This window comes from Oncorhynchus nerka, linkage group LG22 (genome assembly GCF_034236695.1).
Source record: "Oncorhynchus nerka isolate Pitt River linkage group LG22, Oner_Uvic_2.0, whole genome shotgun sequence".
NCBI classification, from domain to species: domain Eukaryota; kingdom Metazoa; phylum Chordata; class Actinopteri; order Salmoniformes; family Salmonidae; genus Oncorhynchus; species Oncorhynchus nerka.
The window spans coordinates 42,310,107-42,330,934 of NC_088417.1; the positions used below are offsets into that span (position 1 = coordinate 42,310,107).

General features: G+C 41.3%; 1 protein-coding gene and 1 long non-coding RNA gene across 2 annotated transcripts; both read left to right on the forward strand.

Moving 5' to 3' along the window:
- Positions 1-56: 56 nt before the first annotated feature.
- Positions 57-18,418, forward strand: LOC135563882 (uncharacterized). Its single transcript, XR_010460624.1, has 2 exons — positions 57-183; positions 16,360-18,418. It is a non-coding gene; the product is annotated as an uncharacterized LOC135563882 (long non-coding RNA).
- Positions 8,226-12,345, forward strand: LOC115105200 (C-C chemokine receptor type 9-like). Its single transcript, XM_029626931.2, has 3 exons — positions 8,226-9,531; positions 9,746-9,792; positions 10,983-12,345. The coding sequence occupies exons 2-3, from the start codon at positions 9,751-9,753 to the stop codon at positions 12,039-12,041; spliced, it is 1,101 nt and encodes a 366-aa protein (XP_029482791.1). The 5' UTR covers positions 8,226-9,531; positions 9,746-9,750; the 3' UTR covers positions 12,042-12,345.
- Positions 18,419-20,828: the final 2,410 nt, after the last annotated feature.

The window sequence follows — 20,828 nt, forward strand, 5'->3', positions numbered from 1 at the left end:
AACACACCCTCTCTAAGCTTAACAAGCGCTTCTCTGGCTACATGGCGCAGATATGACCAACGAGCCCAACCGGAGCCACCACGGCTGAGTACGAGACACAGCTGATGGAGTACCGCGGTACACACGGTTAAACTGAAGATCGGGCTGGACGGCATCCGGGGAACCCATGAGATGAAGGCCATGGTAAGAGTCTAACTGCATGTCATCTCTCTGAGAGAAGTGCATGTGTACTTCCCAAATGGTACCCTATTCCCTATATAGTACCCTACTTTTGATCAGGGCCCATAGGGGCCTGGTCGAAAGTAGTGAACTATAAAGGGAATAGGGTGTCATTTGTGATGCTGATGTTTTTTGTTGTTGTTTTTTTACAATCTAGCTATCCCTTGTCTGCTAAACCAATTTTGAGAAGATGTTTGATTACCTGTCACCTTTTGGTCCTGCAGGTATGAATTTGAACAAGGCTGGAAGCATGAGGGTTACTGCAGAATCTATGCTTATAAATATCAGATTTTGTTAAAGATCTCATTCAGCCGTGTTTATCTCGATATCAAATTATTTCTTGATACCTTTACTTTTCAATTAAATCTTAGCTAAGAGCAATTTCTCATCAATAATTTTGCTAGGACTGTCTGGGAGTGATCTGAGTGGGGAGGGGAACATTTAAAATGAGCTGTTATTGGCAGAGAGGTTTGAAACTCCCTTTCTTATTGGTCTATTAACTAATTTACCTCATGGTGATGTCACCAGGCAGGCCAAAACTCCATCCCACCAAAACAGGCTGATATTTCAGGTGGTCTTTTCAAACAGCTCTTACACTAAAAGGGCATTATCATTTAAAAAAAAATATATATATATATAAACAGGTAAAAACGTTTACTGCATTGGCCCTGAATTTCCTGTTCAATTGGACAACAATACCCAATACACTATAACTATCCATCCTGTAGGGTGTTGACATAAGTGGAGGTTGGTGGGAAGCGCTATAGGAGGACTGGCTTATTGTATTGTCTGGAATGGAGTAAATGGAACGGTATCATACACATCGAAGATATGGAAACCACATGTTTGACTCCGTTCCAAGTATTACATTCCAGCCATTACAATGACCCCCATCCTCCTATAGCTCCTCCCACCACCAACAGGTTGACGTGGCCCACGAGATGCCAAACACTCAAGCCTTAAAGGACAACTGCACTTCCTGATTTGGCCTTGTTTTTAGATGTGGTTCATTAAGAAATGTTAGCGGCTATGATTGATTTCAAACGTGAGTTGGTTTCGGGTGTGGTTTGATGTGGGTGTCTCGTGTATGTGTTGGCAGGTGGGATAAATTAGCCAAATTATTTTGTCAATTAGCTTCACGCCTCATATCCACCAGAGGCATCCGGTGGAACGCAGAGTCAATGGAGCAACTCTATGTTGGGGAATGCCGCACTAGGCAGCGATGCGTTCTGTGTGCAGCATATGTTCAACTCGTTCGCTTTAACGTGCGGTGGTACACATGGAAGTACCCACACATATTCCAACTAGCTAGCTTTTATCTAGTTGAAAAGTGTAAAAAAAAGTACGGAAAAAAGTACGGAAAAGACATCCAGCAAAAATCATATGCATCTGATGGACAGCAGTCAGCTGGCTGGATGGTACCAAATAATAGCCAATCAGAGTTGAGCTTAAAAAGTGTCAAAGAAGCCAGTTTTTGGATTTGGCTTCACATCAAAAGCAACATGTCGTTGACAGAACTTAAATTGTGGCATCTAGTTGTGTCGTCCTCTGATGGCTGGCTAGCTAGCTAAAATGGGCCCTTTCTTAAATTATCCATGGATGGAGATAGGGATTTGGACTTGTGGTTTTACTTAATTCTCCATACTGGCCAATGATTATAACGGTGATTCTGATCCAACCATAAATATATATATTGTGCCTCCTGAGAGGATGGAAGTTCAATATGTAGCTAGAAGCGTGTCCTGTACCGAAGGCCCGAGTCATAGACTGTTTGTCAACATGAAAGAGAGGAGGATGGCATTGGCATTTCTCTACAAGTAGGGTGAGTCAAAATGTCCCCCCCCCCCACACACACACACACACACAGAGAGAGAAATCAGAACAATGGACAGGCACATCATATTTAGCTTACGTTTACTGGACTAAATCGTTTTTGGTATCTTTTAGTTGTCACTGTATTCGACATAGGGGATTTGATCATGTTGAAGTTGAAATGGTGCTGGAATAGTGGAGGCAGCTCCTGTTTTCTTTGTGACTTGCGGTAACTCTCCATGGTTCTAAATCAATAGTTGTTTAGTAGTCTGAAAATGGCGGAAACATTAACTTGCTTGACCATGCTGTAAGTCATGTAACTGTTTGTTACATGCAATATGCTTTGTGGACTTCACCGGACAGAGGTTGCTCTCTGGTTTTGTGATGAAACAAATGTGTGGTTGAATTTATTCTGGCACTGCGTCTTCTTACTGTCTCGGCGTTGGGGCTATATATCACGGTGGCAATGCATATGAACCGAACTGGGCAATTATCACAACAGGAGTTATAGTATGGCTTTTTGTTTCTGGCTTGGCTTCCAGTGATTTTACCCATGTACCACTACTGCTGGGGGGGAGGGGGGGGGGGGGGGGTTACAGGAGCTGTTCAGGCAAACTCTGGATCTCATCCACTGACGCGTACATCCCTTCTGCCCTCAAAAAGATAACCTACTACAAAATCAAGGCAGAGCTCAATCAAACTGGAAAAGACATACAATAATTATATTAATGTTATTATTGTAATACCATTCAGATTTATAAACGATATGAATGATATTTGGTACCTTATAGTGACTTTCAAAGCCACTGGAATTGTTTTCTGTGAAATACACGCTCTTCTGTCCACTCGGGATCAGTAGATATGGCTACACCATATAGTTCTGGGCCCGGAGCCGCAAAGCATCTCAGAGTAGGAGTGCTGATATAGGATCTGTCCATGTAATCTTTATCATTCTAGTCTAAATGCTAAAACCGATCATAGCTCAGTACTACGACTCTGAGATGCTTTGTAGATACGGGTGCTGGCTACACATTTAGCACCTTGTGCGGATGAGAATTCCAAGTCAAACTATCTCGACAGGAAGATGAGACATTTTTGGGGAGCAGAGTATTATTCAGCCTTTGAAATCTGAGTAATGAAATTACTATTGCATGGTAGACCTACTTACTTACAAGCCCTTAAACAACAATGCAGTTTTGAGAGAAATACAAAAAAAAATTTAAATTTATTTTAAGCCTTGAAACAATTGAGAGATGGATTGTGTATGTGTGCCATTCATAGGGTGAATGGGCATGACTAAATATTTGTGCCTTTGAACAGGGTATGGTAGTGCTGGTTTGTGTCAAACTGCAACGCTGCTGGGTTCCTGTGGAATGCTTTCGACACCTTGTAGTTTCCAGAGTTTCCAATTTGGCATGTTTTTCTAGATTCAGAACATAAACAACATTTAGAAAGCAAACATCCCTTGGATCTAACACAGCAAATATGTCAATATGTTGCAGAACAGTGATTTATATTTTTTTTCTTCAGAATATGGACAAAAAGATGAAGGGGGTTAGCCATCAGTGACAGAGTTGACAAGCCATTGAAGGAGTTAACAGCAAATACTAAAAACATACATACTTTTGCCTCTAAAAATACAAGTTCAATACAAACTTTTTGTAAAATATAGAACATTATTATTTTGAAAACCCCAAATAAAAATAGAACCATTCTAGCAGTTCTTTCAGCACGTTACACAAAAATATGACAGAGTTGATGTTTTCCGGAGTTGACAAAAATGTAACTTGTCTTTTTCATTCAAGTGATATGCAAAGTAACAATTTGTTTTTCCTCAGTTGCATTGACTCTAAAATCGGATAAAAATAAACGTTAACCAAATTAATCAATTAACCAAAATGAATATCCTATCAGGCAGATGGAGTTGACCGTTTATGGTTGTGACAAAGGTGATTTCAATATTGTTTGTTTAAATCTATCAAAAGTAGAGAACTTTACAGACCCTGAGTGGTCTTGTTGCACTACATGTAATGAGGACATGAAGAAGGGTTCCTTATGGTGTAATCAAACCATGTACGAAAGTCAAACAGTGATTCTATGACAGTTGCGGGATGCAGCTGGCAAGCTGATGAGTATCAATGTGTGAAATAAATCCGTGCTAACAGTCACACAGGAAGTGGTTGCTATTGTGTGTCTGCGTGCCAAACTCCCCTGCCGCTGAGGGCACAAACAGCAACTTTCTAGAAACACCCGGGCAACTGTCTGCTTATACACACATCACAGAGATTCACAGCAGCTTCCTGGCCAATTTAAAGACCGGGGACTAAGGGGGTTTACCAAGGGACTTTTCTCAATTCTATCTCAAAATCAGTGTCGGCTGTAAATTGTTTTTCTTCAGAAATTTGAAGTGAGGTCCTGTTTATGGGAAATAGTGTGCATTGACTGGCTCTTTGATTTTGAAAGACTTTTGGTCACATGGTCATGGTGATTTATGTTGTGTTTCCCAGTTAATTAAACACACTGTATGTTCTAACATGAGCTAGCGAGTTAACAGAATTATGGTTCTGACCTTCCCCATACTGGACTCCTGCCAAAACCACTTCCTCCCCTCTGTAGAACATGTCCCTGGACAACCTGGTCTCAGAGCGTTTTGTATTATTCTGTACGTGAATCCGAGATAATCCATTTAGTATGATATAAGTTTTTCTTATGGTACAGTATGTATTAATTTGTGGATTTCTAGCACCCATTTTGTATGATATGTGACAAATAACCATTTTTATTTGTTAAAAAATGTTACACATTTTCTAAAAGTAAAATATTTTACTTGTTTTCATAGCATTAAATATTACGAATCCTAGCTAGGTGGCTAATGTTAGCTAGGCTAGGATTAAGGTATTCGGGTTAGGGGAAGGGTTAGCTAAAGGGGTTAGGGCTTAAATTAATAAAACGATGGACAAGGGGACACATGAACGCAGCATCAGAGCTCTCATTCAATTCCATTCATTCTTTATTTGATTCATACTTCTATGCCAATCAACAAAGGTTGATAGGGAAATGGATAGGAACTTGCGTCATTTACCAGTGACAGTGAGGCAATAACCAGTTGGCTGTTGGCTGTCCTTCCAGTTTCCCCATCGAGTTCTTTGGCTTCTCCACTCTCTACATGTCCAGCTCAACTAGGCCCCCGCCTCCCACGTTGGGAGCCCCGCCAAGCCTGTGGCTCTCTGGCAGAGCTCGCGGCAGGGATGAAGAAACAGGAGAAAATAAACATGTAGTTTGAGATTAAATTGTCACTTCTGAGCTATCAGCAAATGTCTTGCATCATTCAATATAATTGACAAATTAAATAGTTACCTGTTCCTTTAAAACCACCCTTAGGTTAAAAACATTATTTTAGAATATATCTTTCAGTTATCTGCAAAGACCATGTCTTTCACAGAGACTTCCTATACTTACACAGGTGAGAGAACATTTTGGAAACCACCAGGACAACAGGCATCTATAGTCTCTTACAGGGACGGACTGGGACCAGAAATCGGCCTGGGCATTTCTAACACACCAGCCTACTATAATTTTTTTCCCTTCAGACTTCTTTACCGGCCCATTGTTTTCCTCAAGGCCCACATTATTGGCCAAATAATGATAATTATGTGCAAAACAAATAACTTTAGACAGGACCAATGGGCTAAAGATTGTCCAGCCACCTGCATTTGCCCAAATTGTCCAATGGCCAGTCTGAGGATATGGGTAATTTAATTACTAGGTCATTTACAGATGTCACACCAGCAAAACCACACAACTGTTTTTCTCAATATCAATATCTATGCATAACTGTGCCGTGTCATTCTTCTTAGGAAGAGTACCACTCAATTTGCCAAATAAATCTTTGATTTAAGAGCTGATTCTCTGAGCAGTGACAGAGGTGGTGATGAGAGTGACACCAAAGAGGAAGTCGTCACTGTAACCAATTTCATTTGACCAGACAGAGCCAATGTGTTGGTAGACCAATGATCCAGTACCATGTGGTTTAGGGTTATTGTCTGTTGTCATGAATCACTATGAAGGTGAATCAGTTTCAAGCACTCCGATTGTCAGGGTTTCACATAGTATCACCATCAAGTATCACCATCATCATGTACGTAGGCCTAGTACTAATCAGCAATTCTAATGAATAAGGCTTGATGTCATCTCACAAGGGGTTGCTGGGACTCACAATGCTTTCTTTCTACAGAAGCCCACTCTGAGACCACCACTAACACGTCTGATGCGGAGTCTGAGTCCTAGAGTTCAGAGTTCAGACCTAAGCAGCACAGCATGGTGACCCTATATAACCAATACACACTGCTTCATCATGTAGGATTTCATTGTGGTCGTTATTGTGTTCTGGTGAATAGCAAGATGTCTGTTAGAATGTCTATAATGCACGCAGAATGTAGATGTGGTGTTTCCTTCTGTGTGATTTGAATAGTTTTTGCAAGAAGCCCAATATCATTTGGTGACTGGCTTTGTCATATTTAAGTATCAGTGTGTGTGTGTGGATGGGTGCATGTGTTTTCAAGCATTATTCGAGTTTAACAGAGGTCTGTCCTGAGGTTGCACAGGTGTTCGCAGCTACCACGCAGTTTACAGCTCCAGTAACACTGCTTTGCCGTGTGTCAGTTGGAACTGATGTCACCACCAACACCTCTCTTGTCTGTCACTTTATTCGAGAGTTTGTTTTCATAGGCACCCTGAAGCATCCTTAGCCCAGCTTACGGCCATGGCTGTTTCACTTTGCCTCTTTGTGGTCCAAACCGAGAAACGCAACCTGAAAGAGGAGACTGGAAGCTACTCTCAACCGCCAGCATCTCACCCCTGGGTCCTATGAGAAACCTGAGACAGAAACTGCTACATCAAGTTGGGTAGTGAAACTTTTATGACGATTCCACACTTGTCTGCACTATGCTCTGTTGTACTCAGTGCCCAAATCTGTGTTGAAACACAGGAGGTTAGAAAATACTCTTCCTTACACCTACTCACAGGAAACAAACAGACATGAATGAACTTCCCTCTCCCTTTATGTTTCTATCATAACAGTCACTTTGGCTTTGGAAACTCGAAAGATGATAACATATATTTATTTATTTGTATTGATTTATTTTCACCAAAGAAAACAAGTAATAGACAGCAATACAGATAAAAACAATGCAATCAAAAAGCAATATGCAGGTGTGGTTGGAAGCCTAAAATGAAAACCACACATGGCAAACACACATGGTATCAACAATATCAAGTTGTCAAACTATTGATTGTTGTTGTAACCTGGAACACGGCCTGATTTAAAAACATAAAATCTTTAAATGAATTAGATCAAAACTATCACTACTGCCTCTTCGTTTTGATGTGTCCATAAACAAGTCCTAAAATACCGGGAACCTTTGATGCAGTGTTTTTGCGGTATACTGTACATGGGATTTACCGTGCCCACATTGCAAACCAGTATTTTGTCATTTTGTCCCTTTAAGTTCCCCCTTGCCTTTCACATCTGCTCATAGTAGCTGCACTTCCTTTTCTATGGCGTCTGCTTCTTTCTCGCAATTGTTAACAAGGTTGGATATGCTAAGATGTAGTTAAATCGAGGACAGACTAACTGAATGAGTAACAGAGCCAGTGTAATATGAACATTTTATTAAAATAGTTTTGGGAATAGCCTCGTCTCCGAGGAATAATCCTCAGAGCCAGATGATAGGATGGCAGGTAGCCAGCCCTATGGCGGGCAACTGGCATTGAGACCCCAATGCTGGGAGAAATGGGGTGGATGGGTGGGGAGGTGGATGAGTGTCAAACTGTGAGAGAACATGGGTAAGTTGACATATAAATACATCTCAAGATTTCTGCCCTATGGTTGAGAGAGGGGGAGGTGATCATAGGTAAAACAGCAAGCATGAGGAATGTACATAATTGTGCTATGCTCATAGGCTATAAGGTCAATAGGTGAATGACATTCCGCATGTGGCAAATAGAAAAGAAGGCGAGATATGAAGCCATGATGATGATGCTTGTAAACACTAACATATACAGGTAACTGCCAAAATAATGGAAATGCTTGAATAAATGAGTGATACTTTTTCTTGCCACTGTACTTTGTATGTGAAACCTTTGGAATTACCTGGATTTCTGTATAAATTGGTCATCAAATTTGATCTGATATTAATTTAAGTCACAACAATAGACTGTCTCCTCCCCTTCATCTATACTGATTGTACATACTGGGCGGTGTCAGAGGAAGGCCTGAAAAATTGTCAAAGATTCCCGTCACCCTAGTCATAGACTGTTCTCTCTGCTACTGCACGGCAAGCGGTACCGGAGCGCCAAGTCTAGGTCCAAATGGCTCCTTAACAGCTTCTACCCCCAAACCATAAGACTGCTGAACAATTAGTCAAATGGCTACCTGGACTCTTTCCATTGACACTTCTCTCTGTTAATTATCTGTGCAGAGTCACTTTACCCCTACCTTCATGTACAAATTACCTCGACTAACCTGTACCCCCACACAGACTCGGTACCAGTACCCCCTGTATTTAGCCTCATTATTGTTATTTTGTGTTACTTTTTATAATTTTTTGACTTTTGTTTATTTAGTAAATATTTTCTTAACTCTTTCTTAACTGCATTGCTCAGTAAGCATTTCACTGTCAGGTCTACTACACCTGTTGTATTCGGCGGATGTGACAAATATATGATTTGATGGAAGTGGATTTAACAAGTGACATCAATAAGGGATCATAGCTTTCACCTCGATTCACCTGGTCAGAGCAGGTGTTAATGTTTTGTACACTTAGAGCATTATACTTACTGGATGAAGTTAAAGAAGCAAGCCATTCAGTCCGATTTACGGATTGAACTTACGTTATCAGCTACATTACTTTCATTTAGGCAACATCCGGGCATTTGACATATTCCAGAAGATTGTTTGTCAGCCCACAATGAACTTCACCCTCTCACGACACGGGTGTTGTCTTACTACCAAGTTTATCCATTTTCATACATCACCAAGTGCTTCACTTGAGCATACTGTGTTATGGAAAGGGTTTTTAGAGGGATGAGGCAGAATTGTTACAGTTGCATAAGATGAGTGATGTGAGATCCAATGCAGAGCAGATATGCCTAATAAAGCCTGCATTTAATTCTATGAGTAACTTTATGTGAGGTGTCTCATAGAACAAATGCAAGTAATCTCTGGCTGTTTTATAGAGTATGCCACAGGTTCCCCAAAAAGAGACAAGTTTCTCAATTGAATGCATACAAAGTTGATTAGAATTGTACACTGGTATTCTGCATGTTAGAAAAAACAGAAACTACTGGCGTAGGCAAAGCAATCTATCGACATGTGACATTGTGGTTAAGACGACAAATCCTAAAAGCTGGTGACGATGAGACGGGTAGCAGTATTCATCAAGGGCTAGAGGCGTCTACTCAGAGAAAGAGACACGGCATTGAAGTCTCATCACTGACTGGGTAAGTGCATGTAACATTGTCTTTTGTCATCTTGCTAGTGAGTTTTGTTTCAAATGTAGAGATTTTCTTTCATAATAGTGGATAGTATTATTTTAACATTTTTGTTAGGTTGAAATTGTTTTAATTGTGGATCAAAGGTGATATACACTTAATTTATGTAGTAATCACTTTTTCCCCCACATTAACTTTTTAAACATTTGACTTCTTCTGACAGGTAAAATGGAGTGGCCGTTGTTCACTGCACTCCCAACTGATGAAACTGTAAGTATTATTTAAATCTAAATGCTTGTATTGACAATTACAAAACAATTCCATAAAATGAATTGGAGAGCAGCATCAAACATCAGAGAATGAATTCAATCCAAACATGTTGATTGTAGCCTAAACTATCTACTGTTTGTCTTTTGAACTCACATACACAGACCACATAAGATTTCACATCAACATTAATGTGGCCGGTGAGAGAAACACTTGTTAGTATTTTCAACTTAATTTTTAGTACCCAAAGTACCCAAGATTCAGATCAGATTTTAGATCAGTTTTCTGGAGGGTTGCTTATCGTGTTTGCAACAGTTTTTGTGGTCTGTTTTCGTGAGAGTGTATGACTGTGGACAAGTATGTGATCTGTCTGTGTGTATGTTATTACAGTACATACATACTGTACATAATGCTTTTAGTTATTATTTTTCCATGATACATAAATATTAATTTAATTATATATATTTTTCAATATTCAGTCAGATTCAGTGATAATTTTCAAGAGAAAGATCAATGAAGCTTGGAGTTTGAATTTAATGCTTGCTTGCCTTTAAGCTAGGCAAATGTTTCCAATAAACACACAAACTTCGCCACAGTAAAGGCTAAACATCAGTCTAAAAATGTCCATGGTGTGCATGCTGTCACCGCTTCCCCCAATTTAATCGCCGTCCTACATCTGTGTGTGTTGGTGTCGACAATGAGTGCTGTGTCGTTGACGTGCATCATGAACCCGAGCTATTCTGTAGCCCCTGTGGAACGTTATCCCGCCATCTCTCATCCCCTCCATCTCTCAGCGCCTCCATCTCATACAGGAGGAAGTGGTGTAGTGGTAAGGTTTCTCCTGTAGAGACAGGGAGACACATCACCTGCATCTGAGAGCAGCCAGAGTAGCATCTGGTTTAGATAGAAAGACACTACCACCAGATCTTGGTGTCACCCTGCTGTGCTCCACTGAATCCACAGCGTTATGAAACCCTGTAGTGTAGGCAGATGGTTTGGGGGAAGAGACAGGCAGTCAACCAAGTGACGAAAAAAAGAGGATAATTAATAGTTAAATTAAAAGTAGGCCAAATTGAAATCTGTCTGTCTTTTAAACCGTGACAAAGACAGTGACAAAATAAATTATTAGGGACACCTGTTACACAAATTCAGAGTAAAAGTCTCCCATTAAAGAATGCTTGTTTGTGTTACAGCTGTCTGGAGATTACACCGGCGACTATGGGACCTTCACTGAGACCCCAGGGGGGCTATGTGACAAGAGCTGGGTGAGGGAGTTTCGGGGACTCTACGAACCCCCGCTGTTCTGGCTCATCTTCATCTTGGGCGCTGTGGGCAACCTGATGGTGGTCTTCATCTTTACCACGGTGCGCCACCGCCTCAAGACCATGACGGACGTCTACCTACTCAACCTGGCCGTGGCCGACCTTCTCTTCCTGGGCACGCTGCCTTTCTGGGCCGCCGACGCCACCAAGGGCTGGATGTTCGGCCTGAGCCTCTGTAAGCTCCTCTCGGCCATCTACAAGATCAACTTCTTCAGCAGCATGCTTCTGCTCACATGTATCAGCGTGGACCGCTATGTGGCTATCGTCCAGTTTACCAAGGCCCACAACCAGAAGAACAAGAGGCTGTCTGTCAGCAAGCTGACCTGCCTAGCTGTCTGGATCATCTCAGGCCTCCTGGCCCTGCCTGAGTTAATCTTCGCCCAAGTCAAGCCTGACCGTAGGGGCAATTCCTTCTGTGTCTTGGTCTACCCAAACAACCTCTTCAATCGCACCAAGATCCTGGTGCTCGTTCTGCAGATCTGTGTGGGGTTTTTCCTGCCGCTGCTGGTCATGGTGCTGTGCTACTCTGTCATCATCCGCACCCTGCTGCAGGCCAAGAGCTTTGAGAAGCACAAGGCACTCAGGGTCATCTTCGCTGTGGTGGCTGTGTTTGTCCTCTCCCAGCTGCCGTACAATGGGCTACTGGTGGTCGACGCCACGCAGGCCGCCGACACCACCATCACGGACTGTGCTGTATTGGAACTTTTCGATGTCGCTGGTCAAATTGCCAAGAGTCTGGCGTTCACCCACGCCTGCATTAACCCCTTCCTGTACGTGTTCATTGGCGTTCGCTTCCAGAAGGATCTGCTGAGGCTGCTGAAGCTGTGCACCTGCGGCCTGAGCCAAGGAAGTGTCAGTAAGCTGCAGGCCGTCCCCAACCGCCCTTCTGTCATGTCTGACACTGAGACTACCTGTGCCCTCGCCTTGTAATCGTGCCCACTGAAGCCACACACACATTCAACATCACCTCAGATCACATAATTTCATTGGTAAACACCTCATTCCACACCTTTCTTCTTCCATGATATCATATGCTGCTAGGTGGGACACTCCCACCTGTTGCATCCTGAGTACATTGGTATTTTACCAGTATAGAAATGTAATTATTTTACCCTGTGCTGACAATCAAGAAACATGCAATACATGAAAAGCATACCATTCTCTAAGACATTGTATTAAAGTGTAAATTATTGTATATATACTGAACAAAAAATAAACGCAACATTCAACAACATCAACGATTCATTGGGCCCTAATCTATGGATTTCACATGCTCTTATGTAGCAGTGGGCCTGGTCTTACCATGACTGTTTTAATATGATCTCTATTTGCAGACTTAGTGCTGGTCTAGAGTGTAAAATCCTCATTTTGTGTGTGTTTTTATAATTGTTTAACAAATTTGAATAACATTTACAAAACCCAATTTCTCTCAGAACAGAATGCCTCATCTTGCGCTTCATCATCACAACTTCTTTTTTTTCAGAGTACAATGAGGTCACTTGAGTACGTGGGAGGGACTCTATCTAACCTTTTTAAGGTAGCAAGATTAGAATAAACAGCAATTAACAAAGTCTTAATGAAGAAATGCAATGCTTTGAGCCACAAGAGCAGCATTCACTTAAGGTCATCTACTTTGTGTGAGAAAGTAGCATGCTGTGTGGTTTGTTGCATTCACACTACTTTCACTATGACTGCAGCCTAAGACTATTCTTAGGTGGCTCTTCAAACATCATTGACTATATGCTGAGTTTCCACCAACAAAAGCAGTTGTACTCTATGTTGGTTTGGGAATGACTTGAAAGTGTCCCCTTTAAGACTGGTATGTGAGAAGTTTGCACTCAATGCACTCATTCACCTCTCAACACCGTTGACACTGCACCTTTGGTTCAGACAGGGTGAAAGTAGCATGCCGTGAAATTTGACGATTGAGAATTTGACCGTGATCCCACTGAAATACAAAAATAAGTTTTGTCTGCTGTTTTGTTGCGGTCTGATTACCTAAATACAGGTTGTAGGCAGGTGAAGTGTAGTGTGAAATCGAATTGCAATTTTAGTATCATTTACACATTACACTAGCTTCGGATTTGAATCACCGTTGGTAGCATCAAAACACTTGTCTTTGAAGATGTCACCAGCCTACATTACATCGGTACATACAGTTGAAGTTGGAAGTTTACATGCACTTAGGTTGGAGTCATTAAAACACATTTTTTAACCACTCCACAAATTTCTTGTTAACAAACTATTGTTTCGGAAAGTCTGTTAGGACATCTACTTTGTGCATGACACAAGTAATTTTTACAACAATTGTTTACAGACACAGTGAATGAATCTATCACAATTTCCAGTGGGTCAGAAGTTTACATACACTAAGTTGACTGTGCCTTTTAAACTTTAAAATTCCATAAAATGATGTCATGGCTTTAGAAGCTTCTGATAGGCTAATTGACATCATTTGAGTCAATTGGTATTGTACCTGTGGATGTATTTCAAGGCCTACCTTCAAACTCAGTGCTTCTTTGCTTGACATCATGGGAAAATCAAAAGAAATCAGCCAAGACCTCAGAATTTGTTTTGTAGACATCCACAAGTCTGGTTCATCCTTGGGAGCAATTTCCAAATGCCTGAAGGTACCACATTCATCTGTACAAACAATAATACACAAGTATAAACCCCATGGGACCCCACAGCCGTCAAAGCGCTCAAGAAGGAGATGCGTTCTGTCTCCTAGAGATGAACGTATTTTGGTGCGAAAAGTGCAAATCAATCCCAGAACAACAGCAAAATAACGTGTGAAGATGCTGGTCGAAACAGGTACAAAAGTATCTATCTACAGTAAAACGAGTCCTATATCGACATAACCTGAAAGACCACTCAGCAAGGAAGAAGCCACTGCTCCAAATCCGCCATAAAAAAGCCAGACTACGGTTGGCCATAATAACCATTGTTATGTTTGGAGGAAAAAGGGGGAGGCTTGCAAGCCGAAGAACATCATCCCAACCGTGAAGCACAGGGGTGGCAGCATCATGTTGTGGGCGTGCTTTGCTGCAGGAGGGACTGGTGCACTTCACAAAATAGATGGCATCATGAGGTAGGAAAATGATGTCGGGATATTGAAGCAACATCTAAAGACATCAGTTAAAGTTTGGTCGCAAATGGGTCTTCCAAATGGAAAATGACCCCAAGCATACTTCCAAAGATGTGGCAAAATGGCTTAAGGACAACAAAGTCAAGGTATTGGAGTGGACATCACAAATCCCTGACCTCAATCCTATAGAAAATATGTGGGCAGAACTGACAAAGCTTGTGCGAAGCAAGGAGGCCTACAAACCTGACTCAGTTACACCAGCTCGGTCAGGAGGAATGGGCCAAAATTCACAACTTATTGCGGGATGCTTGTGGGAGGCTACCTGAAATGTTTGACCCAAGTTCAACTATTTAAAGGCAATGCTACCAAATACTAATTGAGTGTATGTAATTCTTCTGACCCACTGGGAATGTGATGAAAGAAATTAAAGCTGAAATAAATAATTATCTCAACTATTATTCTGACATTTCACATTCTTAAAATAAAGTGGTGATCCTAACTGACCTTAAACAGGGAGTTTTTACTGGGATTATATGTCAGGAATTGTAAAAAACTGAGTTTAAATGTATTTGACTAAGATGTATGTAAACAGACTTGGTGTGCCTTAATACTCGTTGTAGAGCCAATATTCTCCACCCAACAGGTCCTGCCAACATCTCAACCCTAACCAGCCACTAGCAGAATAGACATAGATATTCCATCTGATCCAGTGCTAGGCAGACATGGGAGTGTTTTTCTATATTTGGCCATGCTACAAAAACCATGGGAACATCAAAGACCTGTAATGTTGGCCAGTTACTAGTAAGGCCCTCTTATCTGGGGTGGCAGGGTAGCCTAGTGGTTAGAGCGTTGGTCTTGTAACCGGAAGGTTGCAAGTTCAAACCCCTGAGCTGACAAGGTACAAATCTGTCATTCTGCCCCAACCCACTGTTTAGGAACTGTGCTGTCATTGAAAATAAGAATTTGTTCTTAACTGACTTGCCTAGTTAAATAAAGGTAAAATAAAAAACTCACTCCGGAGTGCAACTGGAGATTGTGAAGCAGGGTGAGCCATTCTGTAGGCTGTCTGCCCGTTGCATAATCTCAGTTCCATAACTCAACCTGCTGCTATCAAAGCATTTGTCTTAATTCAGGCTGATTTGATTTGATTTGATTGACTGAAGTTGGGGTTGGCATGGGTGCACGCCATAGAGTTCCATCCCACTGGGGACACACTGGTTGAATCAACACGTGGCATCATTGTGGAAAATACATTTGATTTGAAAAATGTAATCAACCAGTACTGTTTTCATTTAATTTCAACCAGTGGTGTAAACATTGACATTAGGGTAAAACTTATACTTAAATACATTGACTTAACTTTCATAGCTCCAGGTTGTTGCATCAATCTAATTTCAACATAATCATCAGAACTATGTATATGTTGAAATTGTGTTCATCCTATAATGTCAAGTTGTACTGCAAAGATGATTTCTCCATTATATAAAAAGGTTTTATTGGAGCTATGAAATTCTACAAAGTAACGTTTTATTGTGTGCTCACTTGAGAATATGTTCTATTTGAAACTCACTAAAGATACCCTAAAAGAAAATGACTCAAGTAAAAGTGAAAGTCACCCAGTAAAATACTACTTGAGTAAAAGTCTAAAAGTATTTGGTTTTAAATGTACTTAAGTGTCAAAAGTAAAAGTATAAATAATAGAAAATTCCTTATAATTAAGCAAACCAGACGACACAATGTTATTGTTTTTTAAATTTATGCATAGCCAGGTGCACAGTTCAACACTCAAATTAAAGCATTTGTGTTTTAGTGAGTCCACAAGATCAGAGGCAGTAAGTAAGGCATGACCAGGGATGTTCTCTTGATAAGTGTGTGAATTAGACCATTTTCCTGTGCTGCTAAGCATTCAAAATGTAATGAGTACTTTTGGGTGTCTGAAAATGAAAGGAGTAAAACGTACATTATTTTCTTTAGGAATGTAGTGGAGTAAAAGTTGTCAAAAATATATATAGCAAAATAAAGTACAGGAACCCCAGAAAACGACTTAAGTAGCACTTTAAACCACGGGCCCAGAGCCACTGTACTTGTGCAATGCAGGTGGGATCACAGATGCACCACTTTCATTTGTCTCTTTTGTTGTGTCTGCCCATCTCACAACAGGAAGCCATCAGTCATGTCAACAACAGGATCCACTACAGCTCCCTGTTCTACTGCAACACTATAGACAGCTAGGCCTCCACAGGGAACCCAGCCAAATGACTAACCTCCATCAGTAACAACAACTTTCTCTCAGTTTCTCCTCTGCTTTTTCTGAAGTGACTTATTTCATTTTATTTTACTGTCATGTGGCCATTTTTATTACCATGTGGGTATCAAAACATCCTTCACTCATGCTGCCAAACATACCCTCGTAAAACTGACCATCCTACCGATCCTCGAGTTCGGCGATGTCATTTACTTAATAGCCTCCAACACTACTCAACAAATTGGATGCAGTCTATCACAGTGCCATCCGTTTTGTCAACAAAGACCCATATACTACACACCATTAAGACCTGTACGTTCTCATTGTCTGGCCCTCGCTTCATACTCGTTGCCAAACCCACTGGCTCCAGGTCATCTACAAGTCTCTGCTAGGTAAAGCCCCGCCTTATCTCAGCTCACTGGTCACCATAGCAACACCCACCCGTAGCACGCGCTACGGGTCACTGGTCACCCCCAAAGCCAATTCTTCCCTTGGCCGCCTCTCCTTCCAGTTGTCTGCTGCCAATGACTGGAACAAACTGCAAAAATCCCTGAAGCTGGAGACTCTTACCTCGCTCACTAGCTTTAAGCACCAGCTGTCAGAGCAGCTCACAGATCATTGCACCTGTACATAACTCATCTGTAAATAGCCCATCCAACTACCTCATCCCCATACTGTATTTATTTATTTATGTTGCTCCTTTGCACCCCAATATCTCTACTTGCACATTCATCTTCTGCACATTCTACCATTCCAGTGTTTAATTGCTATATTGTAACTACTTCACCACCATGGCCTATTTATTGCCTTACCTCTCTTATCCTACCTCATTTGCACATGATGTATATAGGTGTTTCTACTGTATTATTGATTGCATGTTTGTTTTGATGTTGAGTCTTTGCCTGACAAAGTGAATATTTCAGTTATCCCATACAAGCTTTTCTGCCAAATACATTACGTTGTTACAGATGTCAAGCTCATGGGCATGTGGCAGCAATGTGTAGAAGGGAGGTTGCTAGGTGTGAGACATGTATAGTATTGGGGAAAGAAGCGGTATGTGTTAATGTAGGGGTGCCCATGGAGCTGGGATCAGAAATGTCCGGTGCGAGAGCGGCAAGTTGAGCTTACCATGGTTACAGTTTGGACACACCTACACATTCAAGAGTTTTTCTTTATTTTTACTATTTTTTATAATATAGAATAATACTACTGCAGAGTGAAGAAAATTGCAGCCAACAAGTGCTCAGCATATGTGGGAACTCCTTCAAGACTGTTGGAAAAGCATGCCATGCCAAGGGTGTGCAAAGCTGTCATCAAGGCAAAGGGTGGATACTTTGAAGAATCTCAAATATACAATAGATTTAGATTTGTTTAACACTTTTTTTGGTTACTAGATGATTCCATATGTGTTATTTCATAGTTTTGATGTATTCCCTATTATTCTGCAATAATAGGATTGTCCAAACTTTTAAGTGGTACTATATGCTTCAGTAAAATTTGGCTTTTTAATGTTCATAGCAATGGTTATCAACTGTACCGCATGGATGGAATGTAAGTCACACAAAATGGATGTTGTGACAGCTGCAGAGAAGCATTTGGGTGTACAATATTTGACGTCCGAAGAGTTACAGGGTGGGTAAAAGGATGTTCTCATTCATTTAAATCTATTTAATTTGAGGACTTTCTTTGTTTGGTAGATAATATTCCTGTGTCTGTTAATTATGTGCTTTCCTAGCCCTGTTTGAAATAAAAGCTCATGTTCATTTATCCTTTCTATAGACCTTGATGTGTTTAGTTATTTGTGCTTTTGTGTTTTTCATGCCTTGTTTCGTCATCCGTCTAATGGTCAAGTGAGAAAGATGGTCCTAGTTTTCTGATAGACAAGACACTCAACTGCAAAGCTGTCACAACCACACTGACATCCCTTTCAATCTTTTTCTGGTAATAATTAAAGTTCACAAGTAATCTACTTCACTAATGTTGTACTGCTACTTATTGTTCACTTGAATTCTTTACGTCAAAACTTTGAGGAGAATGTCACAACATTAGGAGAACATGGGGGCCTCTATTTGTAACAAACATTTGAGAACTTTCATTCTGTGTGAAAGGAGAGGACTGTATCTGCCACATAGAGAATGATAGATAGCTCTAGTGGACAAAAGGCTGTGGGCAGCACTGTTGAGGGCGGGACTTTCAACTTTATTGGCTGATCCCTCCTGGTGACCCTGTAGGAGTCATGTCCAACCGGGTCATCAGGAGGGATCAGCCAATTGTGAAGAAGAAAATGGACTACTTAAAAATGCTGTCACAGACGCTATAATGGCAGAGAAAGATGAGTTCTGGCACAAGCTGGAATAACTAGCGTTGCTAAGGATACCTCTGACTTTAGTCTATGGTGTGAATATTATTGGTGAATTAGCGCCATCTAACGGCAATGGAAATAACTGCCTGAGATCCTTTGGTCAAACTGACTTGAGAAATGCTTATCTTTCAGTGCAAGACAGTCGGTGACGAACAAACTTTTCCAAAAGACAGGTTGATTGATCTAACATTATATTCAGCTCTCTTTACTCTGTATAATGTTATGACAATTAACACAGGGGAGAAGAAGAGCGTATAAAACTGAGCCAGAAGGAATGCGTGGGAGAACTCACAACTGGAACAGCACCTGTGACCCAAGACATCCCATCCATCTTTCCTCTTCCTGGGATTTAGGTTGTGTGTGTGTGTCATAGGATTGTATAAGAACAACAGTGTGTGTGTGTGTGTCATAGATTGTATAAGAACAACAGTGGGTGTGTATGTGAATGAGTGCACAGGCATCAAATCAAATCAAATTTTATTTGTCACATACACATGGTTAGCAGATGTTAATGCGAGTGTAGCGAAATGCTTGTGCTTCTAGTTCCGACAATGCAGTGATAACCAACAAGTAATCTAACTAACAATTCCAAAACTACTGTCTTATACACAGTGTAAGGGGATAAGGAATATGTACATAAGGATATATGAATGAGTGATGGTACAGAGCAGCATACAGTAGATGGTACCGAGTACAGTATATACATATGAGATGAGTATGTAGACAAAGTAAACAAAGTGGCATAGTTAAAGTGGCTAGTGACATAAGAATGCAGTCGATGATCTAGAGTACAGTATATACATATGCATATGAGATGAATAATGTAGGGTAAGTAACATTATATAAGGTAGCATTGTTTAAAGTGGCTAGTGATATATTTACATCATTTCCCATCAATTCCCATTATTAAAGTGGCTGGAGTTGGGTCAGTGTCAATGACAGTGTGTTGGCAGCAGCCACTCAATGTTAGTGGTGGCTGTTTAACAGTCTGATGGCCTTGAGATAGAAGCTGTTTTTCAGTCTCTCGGTCCCAGCTTTGATGCACCTGTACTGACCTCGCCTTCTGGATGATAGCGGGGTGAACAGGCAGTGGTTCGGTGGTTGATGTCCTTGATGATCTTTATGGCCTTCCTGTAACATCGGGTGGTGTAGGTGTCCTGGAGGGCAGGTAGTTTGCCCCCGGTGATGCGTTGTGCAGACCTCACTACCCTCTGGAGAGCCTTTACGGTTGAGGCGGAGCAGTTGCCGTACCAGGCGGTGATACAGCCCGCCAGGATGCTCTCGATTGTGCATCTGTAGAAGTTTGTGAGTGCTTTTGGTGACAAGCCGAATTTCTTCAGCCTCCTGAGGTTGAAGAGGCGCTGCTGCGCCTTCTTCACGACGCTGTCAGTGTGAGTGGACCAATTCAGTTTGTCTGTGATGTGTATGCCGAGGAACTTAAAACTTGCTACCCTCTCCACTACTGATCCATCGATGTGGATAGGGGGGTGTTCCCTCTGCTGTTTCCTGAAGTCCACAATCATCTCCTTAGTTTTGTTGACGTTGAGTGTGAGGTTATTTTCCTGACACCACACTCCGAGGGCCCTCACCTCCTCCCTGTAGGCCGTCTCGTCGTTGTTGGTAATCAAGCCTACCACTGTTGTGTCGTCCGCAAACTTGATGATTGAGTTGGAGGCGTGTGTGTGTAGGTGCCTGTGCGCACATGTGCAAATGTTTACAAGAGAGCGAGAGAGAAATGTCTCTGAGTTATGGGTCGGGATTGGTTGAACCATTGACCTGGCTGCATTCGGGCACCACAGAATATTTAGTACTGAAGGACCATGGCTTATGTATCAACATTGACACAATGGCCTGCGCCACACTTTACATTATGACAAATGCACTGTGTTGCAAAAGTTTGGTATTATCTTAAAGGTTCATTTGAAAAAAGTTTATCTGTGAGTTCAAGCTATCTAGAATGTAATATAACACTTTTATTAAAGGCAAATAAAAGCTTAAAGGATCTCCATAACATAACACTCT

Coding starts and splice junctions, on each gene's coding strand:
- LOC115105200 (XM_029626931.2), top strand. CDS start 9,751: ATGGAGTGGCCGTTGTTCACTGCACTCCCAACTGATGAAACT. Junction 9,793..10,982: donor CACTCCCAACTGATGAAACT/GTAAGTATTATT, acceptor TTTGTGTTACAG/CTGTCTGGAGATTACACCGG.